The sequence below is a fragment of the Bombina bombina genome, chromosome 11, assembly GCF_027579735.1.
Source record: "Bombina bombina isolate aBomBom1 chromosome 11, aBomBom1.pri, whole genome shotgun sequence".
Taxonomy (NCBI): Eukaryota; Metazoa; Chordata; class Amphibia; order Anura; family Bombinatoridae; genus Bombina; species Bombina bombina.
In genome coordinates, this window is record NC_069509.1 from 33,000,545 (window position 1) to 33,024,689 (window position 24,145).

Below are 24,145 nucleotides of genomic sequence, written 5' to 3' on the forward strand. Positions count from 1 at the left end.
AACCGGATTTACCGCACGGTTATTGGCTAAGAGGTGAAAACGTCACCTCTAAGCAAAAAAAGTAATAATTTGGTCGTGGGCTGCCGTAGCCGCTAAGAACGGCGAACAGTTGAAACGAATAAAGGCACTTTCTGCATGACGTATCTTATACTTCATGAATGAAAGTGCCCTTTATTTGTTTCAACAGTCAACCCTAGCAATTTAAAAGACGCTATGGTTGATTTTCCTTTTAACTCTTTAAATGTGTGTAGCCGTTTCTTAGCCTCATCGGTTTGCTTAAAGAGACATAAAAAAATGTAATAACTAAATATTATGAGCTGGTGAGCTAGGCATACTCAGGTAGTCATGAATGTCAGAATGCTGCATTGTTCAAAGTGAACATTTTGTTTGGGTTAAGCACAATAAAAACAACATTTATGCTTACCTGATAAATTTGACACAATGAGTCCATGGATCATCTAATTACTATTGGGAATATCACAACTGCCATGCCCGAGGTAGAAGAGCGAACAGATCTTCCTACCAACAAACCCTGTCCAAAAAGAACAGGGCGGGCTGTGGACTCATCGTGTCAAGAAAGAAATTTATCAGGTAAGCATAAATTTTGTTTTCTTTCTAATGACACGATGAGTCCACAGATCATCTAATTACTATTGGGAATCAATACCCAAGCTAGAGTACACAGATAAGGGAGGGACAAGACAGGGAACCAAAACGGAAGGCAACACTGCTTGAAGAACCTTTCTCCCAAAAGAGGCCTCAGTCGAGGCAAAAGTGTCAAATTTATAGAATTTTGAAAAAGTGTGGAGAGGACCAAGTCGCAGCATTGCAAATCTGTTCCACAGAAGCTTCATTTTTGAATGCTCAGGAAAAGGAAACAGCCCTCGTAGAATGAGCCATAACTCTCTCAGGAAGCTGCTGTCCAGCAGTTTGATAGGCAAACCGAATCATACTCTTCAGCCACAAAGAAAGAGAAGTAGCCCTAGCTTTCTGCCCCTTACGTTTCCCAGAGAATACCACAAACAGAGCAGAAGACTGACGAAAATCCTTAATCGCCTGCAAATAGAAGTTTAATGCATGCACCATGTCCAGATTGTGCAGAAGCTGTTCCTTCTGAGAAGGATTAGGACACAAGGAATTAACAACAATCTCCTGATTAATGTTCCGATCTGAAACTACTTTAGGGAGGAACCCTAACTTAGTACGCAAAACTACCTTATCCGAATGAAAAATAAGGTAAGGAGATTCATACTGTAATGCCGAGAGTTCTGACACACTATGAGCAGATAAGATAGCAACAAGAAACAAAACTTTCCAAGATAACAACAACTTAATATCTAAGGAATGCATAGGCTCAAACTGGCCCCTTGAAGAACCTTACGCACTAAATTAAGACTCCAAGGAGGAGTAACTGGCTTGAACACAGGCCTGATCCTGACCAAGGCCTGACAAAACGATTGAACGTCCGCCAGACGTTTATGTAACAAAATAGACAAGGCAGATATTTGCCCCTTTAGGGAACTTGCCGATAAACCCTTCTCCAAACCTTCTTGGAGAAATAACAGAATTCTAGGAATCCTAACTCTACTCCAAGAGTAGCCCTTGGATTCACACCAATATAGATATTTACGCCATATCTTGTGGTAAATGTTTCTAGTCACAGGTTTACGAGCCTGAATCATGGTCTCAATGACCGATTCCGAAAATTCACGCTTGGATAAAATTAAGCGTTCAATCTCCAAGCAGTCAGCTTCAGAGAAACTAGATTTGGGTGAAGGAAGGGCCCTTGAAGTAGAGGGCCTCCCTCAACGGAAGTCTCCAAGGTGGAAGAGATGACATGTCCACCAGGTCTGCATACCAAATCCTGCTAGGCCACGCCGGTGCAATGAGGATCACCGACGCCCTCTCCTGCTTGATTCGAGCAATGACCCGAGGTAGAAGAGCGAACGGATCTTCCATCCGTGAGATCGCAGAAAAGATAACATTTCCGCTAGGGATCTTGCTTGTTTAAAGGATGCCGCCTGAACTAGAATGTCATCCAGATAAGGCGCCACTGCAAAACCCGCAATCGGAGCACCGCCAACAGAGATCCCAGAACCTTTGAGAAAATTCTGGGAGCTGTGGCAAGGCCGAATGGAAGAGCCACGAACTGGAAGTGTTTGTCTAGAAATGCAAACCTCAGAAACTTGTGATAGTCCCTGTGGATGGGGACATGCAGGTACGCGTCCTTTAAATCCACCGTTGTCATAAATTGACCCTCTTGGATCAAAGGAAGAATGGAACGATTAGTTTCCATCTTAACGGACGGCACTCTGAGGAACTCTTGAGATCTAAAATTGGTCTGAAGGTTCCCTCCTTTTTGGGAACCACGAACAGATTGGAATAGAACCCCAGACCCCGTTCCTGTATCGGAACAATCACTCCCAGGTCAGAGAGGTCCTAAACACAGTGTAAGAACGCCTCTCTTTTTGTCTGGTCTACAGATAATCTTGAAAGCAGAAACCTGCTCCTGGGAGGAAATGTCTTGAACTCTAGTTTGTATCCCTGGGACACGATGTCCACCGCCCAGGGATCCTGAACATCTCGAACCCAAGCCTGAGTGAAGGAAAGTCTGCCCCCCCCAAGATCCGGTCCCGGATCGGGGGCAGGCCCTTCATGCCGTTTTTTATTCAATAGCAGGCTTTTTGGATTGTTTTCCCTTGTTCCAAGACTGATTGGTCCTCCAGAAAGGCTTGGACTTCACCTGCTTGGAAGAGGGAGTAGAAGGAACGAAAATTACTCTAGACGTCCCTTTTGTTTATTTCTCTTAACCTGAGGGAGGAAATGGCCCTTTCCTCCCGTAATGTCAGAAATTATTTCCATCAAACAAGGTCTCTTTTCCTGTAAGGAATCGCCAAAAGTTTGACACATCCGCAGACCAAGATTTTAACCATAGAGCTCTGCGGGCCAGAACGGCAAAACCAGAAATCTTAGCTCCCAGCTTAATAAGCTGAAAGGAAGTATCCATCATAAAGGAGTTGGCCAACTTAAGGGCCTTTATCCTATACTGAATTTCATTGAGAGGAGTGTCTGTCCGAATAGAATCAGACAATGCACCAAACCAGTATGCTGCCGCGCTAGTGACGGTAGCAATACTAGCAATACAAACCGCGGGCTGCCATTGTAAACCCTGGTGTACATACATTTTCTTGAGTAACCCCTCTAATTTCTTATCCATAGGATCCTTAAAGTAACAACTATCCTCTATGGGAATAGTAGTTCTCTTGGCTAGAGTGGAAATTGCCCCTTCCACCTTGGGTACTGTCTGCCAAGACTCCTTGATAGAATCTGCTATAGGAAACATCTTTTTAAATATAGGGGATAGAGAAATAGGGATACCCGGTCTCTCCCATTCCTTAGCAATAATCTCTGTAGCTCAATCTGGTACAGGAAAAACATCCACCATGGAAGGTACATAAAAATATTTGTTTAGCTTACTGGATTTTTTTAGGATTGACAACGACCGTGGTGTCGCTGTCGTCCAGTGTAGCTAAAACCTCCTTGAGTAACAGACGGAGGTGTTCTAGCTTAAACCTGAAGGATACAACTTCAGTATCAGCAGGAGGAATTACACTGTCTGAGATTTCACCCTCAGATGCTACCGAAGTATCCTCCTCAGGCTTCTTTAGAGGGGGCATTTGAAATAGCAACAACTGTGTCAGTAACCTCACTTACTGATTGTTTGCAGACAACGCATCAGATACCGCAGAGGACATGAGACTAGCAATGTCTTGCAATGTAACTCCAGGCGGAGTTTGAGAGGAAGCTCAGGGCACTGCATGTGTGGGTGACAAAATTTGGGACACTTGAGGAGAAATCTGCAGCATATATTGAACATTGTCATTAGACTCCTGAACAGCATCCGCCTTAGACAATGTTGACTCAGACAAAAGTCTATCCCTGTAATTTAAAGTTCTCTCAATACATGAGGAACAGAAAGGGATTGGTGGTTCCACATTAGCATCAAAACATAAAAAAGTAACATTTTGCAGGGCCTCTTGGTCCATTCTGACTAACAATGGAACAAATTACTACTAAATTTAAGATAAAAATTAAAACCACAAAAAAGTTACTGTCTCTTTAAATTTTAAAACTTATTTTTTGCAGTAAGGAACTAAATAGAGTTACACAAGCACTACTGACAACCTCTACACCTCAGCTTAGCTTTGCTGAGGTGCCTACCTGCCCTGCTGACACCGGATAGTATTCCAAGTAGAAGATCCGGAACTCGACTTGCCGCACAATGAAAAGCTGTCCGGTCCCAATAACGCAGCATTAAGTCTTTATATTTGCTTTCCTGTCTGAGACTGCTATCTGACACAGGAAGTGAAGGGGAAAATGGTGCGCAACAGCAAACTGCCGCCTCAGTTAGCCCCGCCCATCGTGGGCGTCTGAAAAAATAACCTCCCGGTCGGCATATTTTAAAGTCAAGCCGCCGGGAGAAGTGAACACCACATCAATAATGAGCCTTAACATCCTCAGCCCCAGTGCCTGCCATAAAAATACTGCTTCTTCATGTTCCCCCAAACATATAGGGGAAATTAGTGTGTCCCAGTGTTTAGTGAATAAAGTGCCCAAATTTTCCTGTGATTCCCAGAAAAAATAAAGTCAGCACTTACCTCATAAATCTGCCAGGCAACAAGGCAGCTCACCAGGTTTGAGAGGTCCTCTCCCTCACATGGACCTGTGGAAAAAGAGATAAAGACAGAGTAATCTTACTCAGGCTTTCAGTATTAGGGCAGCATTAACTACATGGGAAGCGCAGTGAGGATTGTACCCCACAAGTTCCCATTGCTTGAAAGCCACCACTGCTCTACTGTAGAGACCGATATGGACTATGGCTACACCCTAGGACAAAGCAGCACAATCTTGCACTACATAAATTAAATCTTGCTTGAAGAATCTTTTCTAACACCTAACTTTACCACTTCCTTGCTCTAACATACGCAAAGAGAATGACTGAGGTTGGAGAGAAGGGAGGTGATATTTAACAGCTTTGCTTTGGTGCTCTTTGCCGCCTCCTGCTGGGCAGGAGTGATATTCCCAATAGTAATTAGATGATTCGTGGACTCTGTCATTAGAAAGAAACGGTTTGCTTACTAATAAAATGCTCTGATGAACTAGGACATTAATGTTATGTCATTTGAATTTTAATCTATTTATTAGTCTCTATTATCCAGCCATGACGACATTCATCCTTTAGAGTAGTGGCTCTCAAACCAAGGCCCGGTAACATTTAGTTGGACGTATCTAGGTCCCTGTAGAGGTGTGTGTGTGTGTGTGTGTGTGTGTGTGTGTGTGTGTGTGTGTGTGTGTGTGTGTGTGTGTGTGTGTGTGTGTGTGTGTGTGTGTGTGTGTGTGTGTGTGTATGTATATATATATATATATATATATATATATATATATATATATATATATATATATATATATATATATATATATATATATATATATATATATATATTGTAAGTGGGGGAAGAAAATATATACATTCATTGATGTCAGTGGGCTGGTATCACTTAACTGCGGTGCAGAAGGTCCAGTCCACTCTGCTCCTTTCCAACACTTTCCTCCCTACTACATGTGCACTGGCACTGTGACAGGCCTGCCCGGTATTTCTTATGTGTGGAGTGGCAGGCCTGTCACAGTTTGCAGGGGGGGGCATTTCAGGTCATGGCCCACCAGGAGGGCTGTCAAGGCCCGGTAGTGCGCCTTGGCCCGGCTGTTGAGAAACCAGGCTTTAGAGGATTCATACAAGGTTTTGCTAGGACCATTAAACTAAACTTACATATTTGTTATACAGGGGGGAGCCTCGCTGAATGGCTACATCAGATGTGCAATCTGATTATCCCAATTTACTTTCTTGAGATTTTATACACATTGGCCATTTTATACACAAGCACAGATACAGTACGGCACAAAACCCCACTGCCACAATATGTTTTTATTACAAAGACAGGTTAACAGTACAGTTTTTGTGAAACAAATAAATCTGAAATCAAAAAATCTCAATGTCTGGTATGACAACCATTTGCCTTAATGACTGCTTAACTAACACGGATTACACAATTTTACAATGCACATGATTCCAGCATTCTTTCAGACCATCCCAGGGTGTGTAGATGTTATAGTGTTACACATTTCCCCTTTACAAATGGTTAGGGTTTACAACAATGTTCCATGTGGTTGAGGTCTACTGATCATATAGGGAGAACTATGCACATTAGCACACCTTACTCTTCCTTGGACTTCACAAAAACAAACTAAAGAAAAACTCCAGTATGCGTTTAAGAAAATTAATTCTCTTCCACATCAAATAGTCGCCCTTTTTTGGTCTGTGTAGTTGACCTTGTGCAAGTCACCATCTCCAGAACAAAAATTCACCACACCTGAAAATTTCCTGCAACACATTTAATTATGCAACTTTACACTATGTGGCGTTAGCCTCTCATGCTGTTTTGTCAGAAGAAATCAAGACATTTTCCAGTCTTCTACTGTGAAGTTTTTGTATTCTTTACTGCTTGCTAAGTGTTTGTAGACTGCTACCCTACTATAAAGACCATACTTGGCCAAACGTCTTGACTGCTTAATGGGGGATGTATGTTCCTGGTTCAGCTGAACTTTAATTGTGGATGCTGTAGAGTTCTGAAATTATGTTTACTTGATTTACTGGTCTGACGGTCACTTTAGGGCAGTCTAGTCTTGCGTTGTATGAAAATGATTTGATTTCAGAAAATCTCTAGTGTGCGTTCTACAGCTCCCTCAAATTGTTTCATTGCACTTCTTTCTCATGATTAGAAAAAGGTATTTAATATAGAAGCAGTAATAAGAAAATACTAATAAAATACCTGGTGTTAAAGGCATATATAGTGCAAAAAAGAAAATGCTCAAATGCGCCAAGAGCATTTTATTATTGCTATATTGCTTGTTTAAAGGGACACTAAACGCAATTTTTTTCTTTCATGATTCAGATAGAGCAGGCAATTTTAATCAACTTTCTAATTTACTCGTATTATCATTTTTTCTTTATTCTCTTGCTATCTTTTTTTTTTTAAAAAGCAGGAATGTGATGCATAGGATCCGGACCATTTTTAGTTGAGAACCTGGGTTATGCTTGCTTATTGGTGGGTAAATGTCAGCCTCCAATAAGCAAGTGCTATCCATGGTGCTGAACCTAAAATGGGCTGGCTGCTAAGATTTATATTCATGATTTTTAAATAAAGATAGCAAGAGAACAAAGAAAATTTGATTATAGGAGTACTGTATATTAGAAAGTTGCTGCTCTATCTGAATCATGAAAGAAAAAATGTGGGTTCAGTGTCCCTTTAACCCTCGCAAATAGCCTCACTTATCAGTCATACTATTTCTGCCGACACAACACTTGTCTAATGCATTAATGAACTTTACAGACAAAACACAAATAGTCCTAGTGGAAAATGTTTTATCTTTAAATTTCAGAGTATTTCCTTGTCACATCTGTAGGCATTTTGAAGTTTGATTTCTTAGATTTGGCCTGAAGGTTAAAAGGAAATTAAACTTAAAAACATGAAAATGAAATGTCTATTAAAGATTTAACAAAAAAAGATAAAGCTGTCTAAATTGATACTAAAAGAGGAAGTGCGTGTTTGTGCACAGCTCATCCTCAGGGACCAATTGCTTATGGGCTCATGACAAATTCACAACTCAGTGTGAAGCATCAAAATAAGAGAACTTTATAAAACGTATTTATACACAATTATATATAATATGACGCACACAAGTATTCTCTACAGAAAAATCCTGCCAGCTGGGTGGCTCTATGAAATAGAGTGCAATACTTTGCAATATTATAATATTATAACATTTTCTGTTATTTATTAAATGTTATTTATGCTATCCAAAGCCAAAATCAAATGCATAATTTAACAAATTGCTTTCATCATAAATTGGTGCAACTGATACCGAAAATAACAAATATTGGTTAATTTTAGCTTAATATAAGCTTAAATTTCAGCAGGGTGGTATGTCCAGCTGAGAACCCTTCTGTATAACCTTGTTTCGGTTTGTTCCAGAGGAATGTCAACATATTAAGCCTTCTCGTCACCATTTTAAATCTAGTTTTAAGTTTCAGAAACTTCATTTAAAAGACTGAAGATTTTAGATTTCCCACAGCATCTGCTAATAAAATGCTTACCAGTGAGAATCCCAGGACAGAAATGACCACGCCCCTGATTACCTATAAAAGGTAACCTGGACCCATTCCCCTTATCCCCCTAGTGATGTCCAGCCTAAAGGTGGACAAAGGAAAAAAAAGAAGGGAGCCTGGTAAGCAATACCTATGGATATGAGCCAATTTGCTTATATTGGTTTGTTAATATTTTTGGTTATCTCGGCCCTTCATGGCAATGCTTACCACCAAAGAAATGACAAAGCAATTAAACTAGCTGTGAAAAACAGAAAAAAAAATGCTACAGAAAATAAAAAAAAATTATAGTCGGGTGTTTTTTTTAGACTTTTTTTTGTCCATTATGTTCTATGTGGGAATACATGCACGCGCACGCAATAATCTAAGTTAGGATTTTTGAGTTTGCGGAAAGATTAGTTTGAAGTTCCTTACCTAATAAAAGGCATTTGTCCACAATGCTTGAGGTGTGGGCAGAAAGCTGCAGAACATAGGCAACTGGTTATTGCGAATGGAAGCCATCAGATCTGTCTGGTAATCCCCTTCTGTCCACAATCATCTTGAAATGGTCTCTGCTTAAAGAGACATGAAACCCAATTTTTTTCTTTAACGAACCAGGGCGAATGTGCTGACTTAATCCTAATTGTTTTAGGTAATGCTTTTGAAAATTGAGGGAAGACATGTGACCCAACATCTGCATCCAGGCCCGAGCCGTCAAATGCAAGGTGTGTGGAAGATTTCTGAAGTAATTTATCAAAGACTTCTTTCCATTTGGGGAGCTCGGGAGGAGCTGTAGTAATGCCAAAGGCTAGAGCGGTTAACTGGAAGTGCTGTCTTCAGAAATTGCCTGTGAGCTTCGGCAATAGGTATGTGAAAAGAGTGGATATAAAAGATGCATAGTTAACAGATAAGTCCCTGGAAGCACTATGTTTACCACTGAGATGAGGGACTCCATCTCAATGTTTTTTATATCCAAGGAGTTCAGACGTCTGGGATTCAGAACTGGTCTCCAAGAGCTGTCTTTTCTTTACAAGAATAGAGGACAATAGAATCCTCAAAAGCGCAGAGATATTGAATAACGCTTTGCTCCAGAAGTTTCTGCACAAACTGACGAATGGCCTCTCTGGGAGCGGTGATATCACAAAGCAAGGAATTGGAGTCTTCTTACTGAATTCCAATCTAGAATCCATTCTGAGAATCTGTAACACCCATTTGTCCATATGTCCCTCAATTTGGAAAGTCTTCCTCCCAAAGGCACCTGGACAGCCGTACTTTCATAGTTTTCTGCTCTGACAAATGTTTGCCGACCTGGCATGGGCCTTTACCTCAATCTAGAAGACTAAAGGAATCTTTCCTAGAAGAGGCCTTAAAATTTTGATACTGATTTCTGTCTATGAACATAAGAAGGCGACTTATTAAACTTGGGTGCCTGAGGAATTTTAGCAGTGACAGTTTTTCAAAGCTAGAGGGCAGTAGTTCATGTGTGCCATATAGATAACATTGTGCTCACGCCCGTAGAGTTACCTAGAAGTCAACAGTGATTAGCTAAAATGAAAGTCTGTCAAAAGAACCGAGAAGGTGCAGTCTGCAAAGGCTTAGACACAAGGTAATCACAGAGGTAAATAAGTATATTAATATAACTGTTGGTTGTGCAAAACTGGTGAATGGGTAATAAAGGGATTATTTATCTTTTTAAACAACAACAATTCTGTAGTAGAATGTCCCTTTAAATGTAGCATCTCAGAGGCAGCAGACAAAAAATAAACTTTCTTTAAATATGAAATAAAGGCATAAAATTTGTGCATCTTGGGAAGCAGACATACATTGCATAATATTAGTATCTGTAGCTTTAAAGACAGAGGAAAAAAGCCAAAAGTAGATGTTAAAGGGCCCCTGCTGCAAATAAAGCTTTTTAATGTGATACTCCATTTTTATCCATTACATTCCTAAAAGATTCAAGACATCTATAGCAAAAAGCATCTTCTTAGGTAATTTAGAGACCGCAGCATCCATCTTAGGTGGAGTAGAAAATAGACATTGGAGTGGGCTTAGGTAGAGGAACATTTTTGAATAATTTTTCAGAAACGTTAAACTTTTTTTTTTTTAAAAAATAACTCCAAATTTATTTCCTCAATAGACTTTAGATTTAAACCAGTCTGAGGACATAGAAGGTTGTTCTTCCTCAATACCTCAAGTCTCTGATGCAATTAATAAATTCACATAATGCAGCATTATCAGATACAGCAGCAGGGTCATCTGACTGCATAGGAGAAGACTCGTCCTCACAGTCAGGGAGCCAACACCCTCAGAACCATGTTCACCAGAAATGTGGCTGCAGCAGCACTTCCACCATACTGTTGTAAAATGCAATGTTGACATTTTTCCAAAGGAACTGCAATGCTTCCGATTAGGCCCAAGTCGAGATCAATTTTAAATGTGCGCGTGCGCACACTTCAGGGAATCCTCAGAGGGAACCCCCGTGACACTACTTCTGGTAACATCACAGAACATGGCGACTCCCATAAGGGCTTTTCTGTGAGAAAGAGCAGCTATACAGCCATTCCCATCAGTCACGATCCTGATGCCAAAGGAGAATGCATAACACCACATAAGAACCAACACAATCACTGCCCAGGATCATAGAGACAGTCTTCTAGTCCTGTCCACCTGAAGGCTGGATAGAACTAAGAAGAGGAATGGGTCCAGATTACCTTTATATGTAATCAGGGGAGTGGTCATTTATGTCCACACCCCTTGAGAGAGGGATTCTCACTGGTAAGCAGTACCAGGGAGGGCCAAGTTAATAAGTCTAAAGGGACATAAAACAGGTTGAGATCTGTGCATATCCTAAAAGTGCTAATTAATTAAAAATAGTTTGCCTTTAAAAATTGCTGGCAAGTATTTAAAATCATTTTCAAAACCTAAGCAAAATGAATTACAAAGCTAAGCTGCCTGGAGAAGCCAACTCCACCCCCCTTTATCAGTGTTTAGACATAGGCATTATAACATACACACACACACACACATACACATACATACACACAGTGGGGCAAAAAAAAGTATTTAGTCAGCCACCAATTATGCAAGTTCTCCCACTTAAGAAGATGAGAGAGGCCTGTAATTTTCATCATAGGTATACCTCAACTATGAGAGACAAAATGTGGAAACAAATCCAGACAATCACATTGTCTGATTTGGAAAGAATTTATTTGCATATTATGGTGGAAAATAAGTATTTGTTCACCTACAAACAAGCAAGATTTCTGGCTCTCACAGACCTGTATCTTCTTCTTTAAGAGGCTCCTCTGCCCTCCACTCATTACCTGTATTAATGGCACCTGTTTGAGGTTGTGGACAGGTGTCTTTTATACTGATAACAAGTTCAAACAGTCACACTCCAAACTCCACTATGGTGAAGACCAAAGAGCTGTCGGACACCAGAAACAAAATTGTAGACCTGCACCAGGCTGGGAAGACTGAATCTGCAATAGGCAAGCAGCTTGGTGTGAAGAAATAAACAGTGGGAGCAATAATTAGAAAATGGAAGACATACAAGACCAATGATAATCTCCCTCGATCTGGGGCTCCACGCAAGATCTCATCCCGTAGGGTCAAAATGATCACAAGAACGGTGAGCAAACATCCCAGAACCACACGGGGGGACCTAGGGAATGACCTGCAGAGAGCTGGGACCAACGTAACAAAGGCTACCATCAGTAACACACTACGCCGCCAGGGACTCAGATCCTGCAGTGCCAGACGTGTCCCCCTGCTTAAGCCAGTACATGTCCGGGCCCGTCTGATGTATGCTAGAGAGCATTTGGATGATCCAGAAGCGGATTGGGAAAATGTCATATGGTCAGATGAAACCAAAGTAGAACTGTTTGGTAGAAACACAACTCATCGTGTTTGGAGGAGACAGAATGCCGAGTTGCAACCAAAGAACACCATACCTACTGTGAAGCATAGGGGTGGCAACATCATGCTTTGGGGCTGTTTCTCTGCAAAGGGAACAGGATGACTGATCCGTGTACATGAAAGAATGAGAGGCCATGTATCGTGAGATTTTGAGTGCAAACCTCCTTCCATCAGCAAGGGCATTGAAGATGAAACGTGGCTGGGTCTTTCAGCATGACAATGATCCCAAACTCACCGCCAGGGCAACAAAGGAGTGGCTTCGTAAGAAGCATTTCAAGGTCCTGGAGTGGCCTAGCCAGTCTCCAGATCTCAACCCCATAGAAAACCTTTGGAGGGAGTTGAAAGTCTGTGTTGCCCAGCAAAAGCCCCAAAACATCACTGCTCTAGAGGAGATCTGCATGCAGGAATGGGCCAACATAGCAGCAACAGTGTGTGACAACCTTGTGAAGACTTACAGAAAACGTTTGACCTCTGTCATTGCCAACAAAGGATATATAACAAAGTATTGAGATGAACTTTTGATATTGACCAAATACTTATTTTCCACCATAATATGCAAATAAATTCTTTCCAAATCAGACAATGTGCCCAAAATGCTTCTACCCTTCTCTTTCTTTTCTTAAAACACTCGAAAATGTACCAAAGACTAAACTTACAATTTGGGGAGATAGGCAATATGGCCTGAAACCATCCAATTATATTTAAAAAGAAAATGTATGCTTACCTGATAAATTTGTTTCTTTTACGATACGACGAGTCCACGGATGTCATCCTTATTTATGGGATATCGCCTCCTGGTCAGCAGGAGGAGGCAAATAGCACCACAGCAGAGCTGTATATATATATAGCTCCTCCCTTCTCTCCCACTCCAGTCATTCGACCAAAGTTAGGAAGAGAAAGGAAAAGCCAAGGTGCAGAGGTGACTGAAGTTAAACAAAAATAAAGACCGGGTGGGCCGTGGACTCGTATCATAAAAGAAACAAATTTATCAGGCAAGCATAAATTTCCTTTTACAAGATACGAGTCCACAGATTTCATCCTTACTTATGGGATACAATACCAAAGCTATAGGACACGGATGAAAGGGAAGGCCAAGACAGGAACCTAAACGGAAGGCACCACTGCTTGAAGAACCTCCCTCCCAAAAACAGCCTTGGACAAGGCAAAAGTATCAAATTTGGAAAATTTGGAAAAAGTATGAAGAGACGACCAAGTTGCAGCCTTGCAAATCTGTTCAACAGAAGCATAAATTTTTAAATGCCCATGAGGAAGCCACAGCCCTAGTGGAATGAGCTGTAATTCGTTCAGGAGGCTGCTGTCCAGCAGTCTCGTATGCAAAACGGATGATACTCTTCAGCCAAAAAGAAAGAGGTAGCCGTAGCTTTCTGACCCCTACGTTTCCCAGAAACAAACATCAAATAATGAAGATGATTGACGAAATTCCCTAGTAGCCTGCAAGTAAAACTTCAGGGCACGGACTAAGTCTAAATTATGTAACAGACGCTCCTTCTTTGAAGGAGGATTAGGACACAATGAAAGAACTACAATTTCCTGATTAATATTTTTGTTGGAAACAACCTTAGGAAGAAAACCAGATTTGGTACGCAACACTACCTTATCGGAATGAAAAATAAGATAAGGAGAATCACATTGTAATGCTGAAAGCTCAGAAACTCTGCGAGCAGATGAAATAGCAACCAAAAATAAAACTTTCCAAGATAACAACTTAATATCTATGAAATGCATAGGTTCAAACGGAACTCCTTGAAGAACATTAAGAACTAAATTAAAACTCCAAGGAGGAGTAATTGGTCTAAACACAGGCCTGATTCTAGTCAAAGCCTGACAAAAAGATTGAACATCCGGAACATCTACCAGACGTTTGTGTAGCAAAATGGATAGAGCAGAAATCTGTCCCTTTAAGGAACTAGCCGACAACCCTTTCTCCAATCCTTCTTGGAGAAAAGATAAAATCCTAGGAATCCTAATCGTACTCCATGAGTAGCCCTTGGATTCGCACCAATAAAGATATTTACGCCATATCTTATGGTAAATTTTTCTACTATCATTCTTACGCGCCTGAATCAAAGTATCAATTACTGAATCGGAGAACCCTTGCTTAGATAAAAATAGAGCGTTTAATTTCTCTGCAGCTGACTGCTTAGAGATTGGATTCGGATGATGGAAGGGTCCCTGAATGAGAAGGTCCTGCCTCAATGGAAGCTTCCACGGTGGCAGAGATGACATGTCCACCAGATCGGCATACCAAGTCCTGCGAGGCCATGCAGGTGCGATGAGAATCACTGAAGCCCCCTCCTGTTTGACTCAAGCGATCACCCGGGGAAGGAGAGCAAATGGAGGAAACACATAAGCTAGGTTGAACGACCAAGGCACTGCCAAGGCATCTATCAGTTCGGCCTGAGGATCCCTGGACCCGAATCTCGGAAGCTTGGCATTCTGACGAGACGCCATAAGATCCAGTTCCGGCCTGCCCCATTTGAGAATCAGATCGGCAAAGACCTCCGGATGGAGTTCCCATTCCCCGGATGAAACGTCTGTCTGCTCAAAAAATCCGCCTCCCAGTTGTCCACTCCCGGGATGTAGATTGCTGACAAACAACAAGAGTGAGCTTCCGCCCAGCGAATTATCTTGGATACTTCTGTCTTCGCTAAGGAACTCCTTGTTCCTCCCTGATGATTGATGTAAGCCACAGTCGTGATGTTGTCCGACTGGAATCTGATGAATTTGGCCAAAGCCAACTGAGGCCAAGCCTGAAACACATGGAATATTGCTTTAAACTACAGAACATTGATGGGAAGTGGAGACTCCGACCGAGTCCACACACCCTGAGCCTTCAGGGAGTTCCAGACTGCACCCCATCCTATTAGGCTGGCGTCCGTTGTCACTATCACCCATGAGGGTCTGCGGAAGCATGTCCCTTGGGACAGATGATCCGGCGACAACCACCAAAGAAGAGTCCCTTGTCTCCTGATTCAGAACTATTTGAGGGGACAAATTTGAATAATCTCCATTCCATTGTCTGAGCATGCTCAGTTGTAGAGGTCTGAGATGAAAACGAGCAAACGGAATGATGTCCACTGCAGCTACCATCAATCCAATTGCCTCCATGCACTGAGCCACTGACGGCCCGAGGATTGGACCGAAGGGATCAGCATGTATTCAGGATCTTTAACTTTCTGACTTCCGTCAAAAAGATTTTCATAGATAGTCGATTAGAATTCCCAGGAAAGGAACCCGAGTCTGTGGAATTAGTGAACTCTTTTCTAGATTCACCTTCCACCCGTGAGTCCTTAGAAAGGACAGAACAATGTCGGTATTAGATTTCGTCAGCTGATAAGACGCCTGGATCAGAATATCATCCAGATAAGGTACCACTGCAATACCCTGCAACCTGAGAACCGCCAGCAGAGACCCCAGAACCTTTGTGAAAATTCTGGGTGCCGTGGCAAGACCGATAGGAAGGGCCACAAACTGAAAATGTTTGTCCAGAAAGGCAAACCTTAGGAACTTGTGATGATCTCTGTGGATAGGAATATGAAGATATGCATCCTTTAAATCCACGGTAGTCATATATTGACGCCTCCTGGATCAATGGAAGAATTGTCCGAATAGTCTCCATCTTGATGGATGGAACCCTGAGAAACTTGTTTAGACTTTTGAGATCTAAAATGGGTCGGAACGTTCCCTCTTTTTTGGGAACAACAAAGAGATTTGAGTAAACCCTCTGTCCCTGTATTGGAACGGGACAAATTACTCCCATGAAGGAGAGGTCTCTTACACAACGTAAGAACGCCTCTCTTTATCTGGTCTACAGACAATTGTGAAAGAAGAAACCTTCCTCTGGGGAAGGAATTTTTGAACTCCAACTGATACCCTTGAGACACGATCTCTAGTGTCCAGGGATCCTGAACGTCTCTTTATCCAAGCCTGGACAAAGAGAGAAAGTCTGCCCCCTACTAGATCCGGTCCCGGATCGGGGGCCGCCCCTTCATGCTGTCTTGGTAGCAGCAGCAGGCTTCTTGGGTTGTTTACCCTTGTTCCAAGACTGGTTGGGTCTTCATGTGGACTTGGCTTGCGAATAATTCCCTTCCTGTTTAGTGGAAGAGGAGACTCCCTTGAAATTCCGAAAGGAACGAAAATTACTCTGTCGTCCCCTTTGCTTAGATGTTTTATCTTGAGGGAGAAGGTGACCCTTACCTCCCGTAATATCAAATGATTTCTTTCAAGTCAGGCCCGAATAGGGTCTTTCCCTTGAAAGGAATAGCCAAAAGCTTGGATTTAGAGGACACATCCGCAGACCAAGATTTTAACCATAAGGCTCTTTGTGCTAAGATGGAGAATCCCGAACTCTTAGCCGCCAATTTGGCGATCTGAAAGGAAGCATCCGTAATAAAAGAATTAGCCAGTTTAAGGGCCTTAATTCTATCCTGTATTTCTTCCAAAGAAGTCTCAGTTCTAAGAGACTCTTCTAGGGCGTCAAATCAAAAAGCAGCCGCAGTCGTGACTTACAATGCAGGCTGCCGGTTGTAATAAGAACTCTTGATGAACATAGAGTTTTTTGAGAAGACCCTCCAACTTCTTATCCATGGAGTCTTTGAAAGCACAACTGTCCTCGATAGGAATAGTCGTACGCTTCGCCAGGGTAGAGATAGCTCCCTCCACCTTGGGGATCGTCTGCCAAGAGTCCCGAATGGTGTCAGCTATAGGGTACATTTTCTTAAAAATAGGGGAAGGGGAGAACGGGATACCCGGTCTTTCCTATTCCCTTGTAACAATGTCCAAAATTCTCTTAGGAACCGGAACAACGTCAGAATAAGAAGGAACTTCCAAATATCTGTCCATCTTACACAATTTCTCTGGTGGGACCACAAGAGAGTCATAGTCGTCCAGAGTCATCAAAACCTCTCGTAACAGCCGAAGGTGTTCAAGCTTAAACCTGAAGGACATTACGTCCGAATCTGCCGGGGGCAATGCACTTCCTGAGTCAGACAGTTCCCCCTCAGACAGAGCTACCATACCCCTTAATTCTTAGCTCTGGGAGGGTACATCGCAGATCGCCATCAAAGCATCAGAAGTATAGGGACCGCATGGGCCTCTATCCTACTGCGTTTGCCTTGCAACGCTGGCAACTTAGATAAAACTTCTGCAAGGGTGGACAACATAACTGGAGCCATATCCTGCAGAGTGAATGAAGCAGACGCAGTTGAAGAACACGGCGTCGCCTGAGCGGGCGTTAAAGGCTGTGACGCTTGGGGAGAAAGATGCGGCATACCCTGAATCTCATCAGTCTGAGAAACATCCTTAGATAAACTTGCATTAAAGAAAATTTGTTCTTTAAACTGTAAAGCCCTCTCAGTACATGAGGGACAAAAAGTAATAGGGGGTTCCACATTGGCATCTAAACACATAGAACATGTACAAGCAATAGCAATGTAATTAAAAACAACAAGCAAAAACTTTGAGAAAATTTGCTGAATTAAAATTAAACCGTATAGTTTTTACTGCTCCACAAAAATCAATGTAATAAAAGGGACACACTATAAGACTTTCAGTGGATCCCCCTTATAAATGTACATTCTATGTATAACGCCTTAGGGAGAAAATTTAGCACTTGCACCTCGCCACAGCGGCGCCTACCTGTCCCCACGAACACTGAATATCACTCCGTGAACGGCGCGCCTAAGACCGCTTGTGAGTATTACAGACACAAGCCGACTTAGGCCACACCGGAGCCTCTAGACATGCTGCCGTAATCGTCAGGATCCGGATATCAACTGCGCTAAACGCTAAGCCCCGCCCATCGTGGGTGGCAACTAACTCCCCCAGACAAGTGCCGCATGGGGAAGTAAAATGTCGGTAACCAAAAGCAATCTTGTAGAAAGTGTACCACGAACCGCCAATGTGCTCAAACACAAAAACACACCCTGGTCCTGCCATTATCTTAGCAACAGTTAAGGTTAGGACCCATGGGTAAGAGCTCCCACAAGCTCCCAGCGTCAAGCCCACAATATACTCTGACGTCCTATAGACCGGGCTAATTACTTATTAGAGGCCCCTGATAGCACAGCTGAACTTCAGCTTACCGTCTAAAGAGGGTAGACCCATGCACACAATTTATTTACCCTGTGCAAACAGATTACCCCTTCCTGGTATAGGGAATAAATACCAGTCTGTTCTGAGTTACTCAGTCTCCCCAGAAGCAAACGACTGTACATACCTTAATGCTGAGCGCAGCATGACTTGTCCCACACAATGAAGATGTTCTTTTCATCACCTCCAGCTGATCATCAGCAGGGCAGCAAACAGGATGGGAGTCGCAGAAAGAATGAAAATCTCTCCAGTCCCCATTGCTGAAAAGCCTGTAGCTCTAGCCCTGAGTAAAATAGCACACACTGGTACCATTTAAAAACAAACTCTTGATTGAAGAATCTAAACTAACACCTCACTTTACCTCTTCCTATCACTAACACAGGCAAAGAGAATGACTGGAGTGGGAGGAGCTATATATACAGCTCTGCTGTGGTGCTCTTTGCCTCCTCCTGCTGACCAGGAGGAGATATCCCATAAGGATGAAATCCGGGGACTCGTCGTATCTTGTAAAAGAAAGAAGGAAACTGAGGAAGTGGAGAATTTCCCTAAAGTATCTTGTATTATGTAGATGTTGGTCCAGAAAACAGACAACATAAGTGCAAGTGAATAGACCATTGCCATTTTATTTTTGTTCTATTGGTGCGGAGTTATGTTCAACAGAAGCTAATTTCTGGATTACTGGACTGTAGGATGAGCCGGCGACGAGGACAGGAAATAAAATAGTTGTGATTGCTACAACTACTACATGGAAAATGATAATCTGTAACATAGAACTCTCAAGAGACAGTGTAATGCAGCATCTAACCACAGCAATAATGTATCATTTCAGTTGTACAGCACTTCACTAGTAGCCACCATATCCAGGTATTCTAAACATTCCTAATTCTATTACATCCATTGTTAACTTTCCCTACATTAAATGTACTGTGCCTTTCAGTTTATTATTATGTATAAATCAAGCAATACGTGACTTCTGCTACATATTGTTCATGTGTGCATCTACTGTGAGCAAACAAGTGATTTTTTGTTTTCCTATACTCACCCAAGCTGTGTGCTCCCTCAAGTAGCATCCTTTATATTCTATAGTGTTTGGGTGTCGGAGCTTCTGCAGAAACTTCACTTCCTTTATGATATCTTGCCATTTCTGGGGGCAAATGAGGGTGTAAGAAAAGAACACTTCCCATTTCTTTCACATTCTCTTTATCCAATCACTAGACAAGAGACCCACCTCGTTAGATTGCTTCCCACTATATGACATTTTCTTGATGGCAACAACTTCATTGTTACGGATATCACGGGCCTGAAAGAGATAAGCAATTTATGGCATATGTCTAGAGAAATAATGCAGAAATATACAGAAGCTGAGAAGATCAAGGTAAAAGCAGCACAAAACAGCAAAAGAGACGGTGCAAAGAACCTGGTCAAGAAAAGGAAAATAATGGAGCCAAGATACTTGGCAGAAAATGGAGGGGAAGGTGACCCGGGCTGCGTAGGGGGAGGAAGCTAGAGATTCAGGGTGGTAGAAGGGGAACAGGATCTGGATAAATGTCAGAAAACAGGAAAAGGAATGGTCTATAAATCAGGTGTACACTGAAACACTACAGACCATTATTTACCTTGCTCCTGATGGTCAAGGTTATTTGCTTTCATATGTTTGACACATTTGATCTCTAAATAAAATATTTTTATATGTGTACATCTTTTCTGTTAAAGAAATTGATAACCCTGGTTGTGAAGACTTTTGGCAGGACGAAGGGAGCTGGAGACCAGGGTTGAAAGGGAGCTGGAGACCCGGGTTGAAAAGGAAGGTTGAAAGGGAGCTGGAGACCCGGGTTGAAAAGGAAGGTTGAAAAGGAGCTGGAGACCCGGGTTGAAAAGGGAGGAAAGGAGCTGGAGACCCGGGTTGAAAAGGGAGGAAAGGAGCTGGAGACCCGGGTTGAAAAGGGAGGAAAGGAGCTGGAGACCCGGGTTGAAAAGGGAGGAAAGGAGCTGGAGACCCAGGCTGAAAAGGGAGGGAAGGAGCTGGAGACCCAGGCTGAAAAGGGAGGGAGGGAAGGAGCTGGAGACCCAGGCTGAAAAGGGAGGAAAGGAGCTGGAGACCCAGGCTGAAAAGGGAGGAAAGGAGCTGGAGACCCAGGCTGAAAAGGGAGGAAAGGAGCTGGAGACCCAGGCTGAAAAGGGAGGAAAGGAGCTGGAGACCCAGGCTGAAAAGGGAGGAAAGGAGCTGGAGACCCAGGCTGAAAAGGGAGGAAAGGAGCTGGAGACCCAGGCTGAAAAGGGAGGAAAGGAGCTGGAGACCCAGGCTGAAAAGGGAGGAAAGGAGCTGGAGACCCAGGCTGAAAAGGGAGGAAAGGAGCTGGAGACCCAGGCTGAAAAGGGAGGAAAGGAGCTGGAGACCCAGGCTGAAAAGGGAGGAAAGGAGCTGGAGACCCAGGCTGAAAAGGGAGGAAAGGAGCTGGAGACCCAGGCTGAAAAGGGAGGAAAGGAGCTGGAGACCCAGGCTGAAAAGGGAGGAAAGGAGCTGGAGACCCAGGCTGAAAAGGGAGGAAAGGAGCTGGAGACCCAGGCTGAAAAGGGAGGAAAGGAGCTGGAGACCCAGGCTGAAAAGGGAGGAAAGGAGCTGGAGACCCAGGCTGAAAAGGGAGGAAAGGAGCTGGAGACCCAGGCTGAAAAGGGAGGAAAGGAGCAAAGGAGCTGGAGACCCAGGCTGAAAAGGGAGGAAAGGAGCTGGAGACCCAGGCTGAAAAGGGAGGAAAGGAGCTGGAGACCCAGGCTGAAAAGGGAGGAAAGGAGCTGGAGACCCAGGCTGAAAAGGGAGGAAAGGAGCTGGAGACCCAGGCTGAAAAGGGAGAAAAGGAGCTGGAGACCCAGGCTGAAAAGGGAGGGAAGGAGCTGGAGACACAGGCTGAGAAGGGAGGGAAGGAGCTGGAGACACAGGCTGAAAAGGGAGGGAAGGAGCTAGAGACACAGGCTGAAAAGGGAGGGAGGGAAGGAGCTAGAGACACAGGCTGAAAAGGGAGGGAGGGAAGGAGCTAGAGACACAGGCTGAAAAGGGAGGGAAGGAGCTGGAGACCCAGGCTGAAAAGGGAGGGAAGGAGCTGGAGACCCAGGCTGAAAAGGGAGGGAAGGAGCTGGAGACCCAGGCTGAAAAGGGAGGAAAGGAGCTGGAGACACAGGCTGAAAAGGGAGGAAAGGAGCTGGAGACACAGGCTGAAAAGGGAGGGAGGGAAGGAGCTAGAGACACAGGCTGAAAAGGGAGGGAGGGAAGGAGCTAGAGACACAGGCTGAAAAGGGAGGGAGGGAAGGAGCTAGAGACACAGGCTGAAAAGGGAGGGAGGGAAGGAGCTAGAGACACAGGCTGAGAAGGGAGGGAGGGAATGAGCTAGAGACACAGGCTGAAAAGGGAGGGAGGGAGCTAGAGACACAGGCTGAGAAGGGAGGAAATGAGCTAGAGACACAGGCTGAAAAGGGAGGGAAGGAGCTGGAGACACAGGCTGAAAAGGGAGGAAAGGAGCTGGAGACACAGGCTGAAAAGGGAGGAAAGGAGCTGGAGACACAGGCTGAAAAGGAAGGAAAGGAGCTGGAGACACAGGCTGAAAAGGGATACACTCATGCAGAAGCCCACTAAAAATCTGAACTGTCTGCTGTTCTTTAAGTGATGGTAAACGAAGTCTACCGTGAAGTCAAATATGAAAGTCTTGTTTAAAAAAATAAAATGTATATCCGTAGCTTTACTTTATAGTAAAATTGTGCCTGAAAAAGAGTTAAAAAGGTTATGAAGTTTATTATAATAACCCCCAGCCCAGTTTGAAGAACACTTTATTTCAAGCAGCGACGTATGTATTAATACATAAAAGGCAGGGCTAGATTCTTGCCGTATGGATCGCACAAACAAACTATTAACTGGCAGCGGTTAGTATAAAACTAAGCCACCCTTTTTAACCCTTTCAGGCACAATTTTACTATAAAGTAAAGATATGCATGTTTTTAAACAAGGATTCACGGGAGACTTAGTTTACCATCACTTTAAGGATCAATACTGGCAAGACTATATAAGCAAGAGCTCTAGCCATTTGCCTACAATCCTCATCAATACAAGTATTTTTCCCAGCCGCCACAAATGATATTAATAGACCACTGCCTGTCATAAAACAATATAAGCTATACACGTGCTAAATTCTTTATACTTACAAAGTACACAGCCCCAAAGCTGCCATGCCCAATCTCTCTCAAGTCAGCAAATAGTTTTTCTGGGTCTTCTTTGAAGAAGAGTTCTGCCACTTCCGGGTCCTTCAGGCTGCCAGCCCGTGCATTGGAAGGCATGACGGGGGCCAAAGGGAGCCCTCCACGGGGAACCGCCACCACGCCCCAGGGAGGAGGGACCCACTAAGGCTGTAGAATAAAACAATAATGAATAAGTGAAAAAAATGTGAGAAAAATGGGAGGGTGGGGGTAAAAGAAACTTAAGGAGAAGCAAATAGTGTAGACAGAAAGAAACAGATATGGAAGCCGAGAAGAAAAATAATGGAGGCCACAGAACTGTAAATAAGACGTGGGCAGATGGATTAAGGAGGGGGACTAAGGTAAACCAATACCACACAGGCTAGCAAGAGGGCAAGACGACAAAATATAGCTCTATGGTAGAAAAAGATGCAAGAGTGGGGGCATATGACTGGCAGAAGAGTTTTTAAAAATAATGGCAGAGAAAAAAAAATTAAAAAGGACACTGAACCCACATTTTTTTTCCTTTCGTGATTCAGATAGAGCATGCCATTGTAGGCAACTTTCTAATTTACTCCTATTATCAATTTGTCTTTGTTCTCTTGCTATCTTTAATTGAAAGAAGGCATCTACACTTTTTTTATTCATAACTCTGGACAGCACTATTTTTATTGGTAGATGAATGTATCCACCAATCAGCAAGGATAACCCAGGTTGTTCACCAAAAATGGGAAGGCATCTAAACTTACATTCTTGCATTTCAAATAAAGATACCAAGAGAATAAAGAAAATTTGATAACAGGAGTAAATTAGAAAGTTGCTTAAAATGTCATGCTCTATCTGAATCACGAAAGAAAAAAAATTGGGTTCAGTGTCCCTTTCAACAAGAAAGGGAGCAAACTACAGAACAAGGGAGATGGGGGAATCTAATGGAATTAAATTGCTTAAAAAAAAATTAAAAAAAAAAAACACACACAGAAAGGGGCAATATATACAGAAGACCGCAAGATGACTGTGTGATTGATGGCACAACAAAAATATATCACAAATGGTAAGAATACTGAAGGAAAGGATGGAGCGGCAGGGAGAATATGAGAGCTCATTTGGTTAGTGCATGAAAGAGAAAGGGGAAATAAGAGGTTAACAAAACACACACTGATCTAAGATGAAGCAGAACCAAGCATCATTAACCTCTTTACTGCCAGAGATCAGTGGAGACCTCTTCCCTAAAACATACCAGTGATGCAGGTTCATTAACCTCTCCTCTGCCAAGGATGTGCTTAGCCAAGCTCAATTAACTGCTTTTCTGCCAGAATCCTAAAAAGCACAGCTCCATTAACCTCTTGCTTGCCACGGCATCTAGGGACACAATCCAGTATACTCTCCATTGTCCAGGATGGGCAAGGATTTGTCCAAATTATTATTTTCCTTTCCAAACTATTGCAGAGACAACATACATCAACCTCCCCTCTTCTAGAAGTAGTCATTGATTATTCACTAATATTGTCCAAGATTCTGCAAAGCATTGGGCCATTAAATCAAGCCCTGCAAGGCATGCAGGGCATTGCAATATTAACCCTTCTTCTGCCCAAGAGGGAAGCAGGAAAGTGCAGTGTGAAATGCAGGCAAATCATAGTGCTACAGATGCCGCCTCCTCTACTGAAAGCCATAGTTACAGGGTTGCCATTGGCTCCC

General features: G+C 43.0%; 1 protein-coding gene across 2 annotated transcripts in view; it reads right to left on the reverse strand.

Moving 5' to 3' along the window:
• The window catches only part of TAOK2 (TAO kinase 2), a 174,294-nt gene that overhangs the window by 137,656 nt on the left and 12,493 nt on the right, over positions 1-24,145 (reverse strand). For both annotated transcript variants that reach the window (XM_053694410.1, XM_053694409.1), the window contains exons 2-4: positions 22,421-22,621; positions 19,458-19,529; positions 19,272-19,373 (exon numbers count right to left, since the gene is read on the reverse strand). In XM_053694410.1, coding sequence (XP_053550385.1) covers positions 19,272-19,373; positions 19,458-19,529; positions 22,421-22,552 — 306 coding nt within the window. In that variant the 5' untranslated portion in view covers positions 22,553-22,621. The remainder of the gene's footprint in view (positions 1-19,271; positions 19,374-19,457; positions 19,530-22,420; positions 22,622-24,145) is intronic.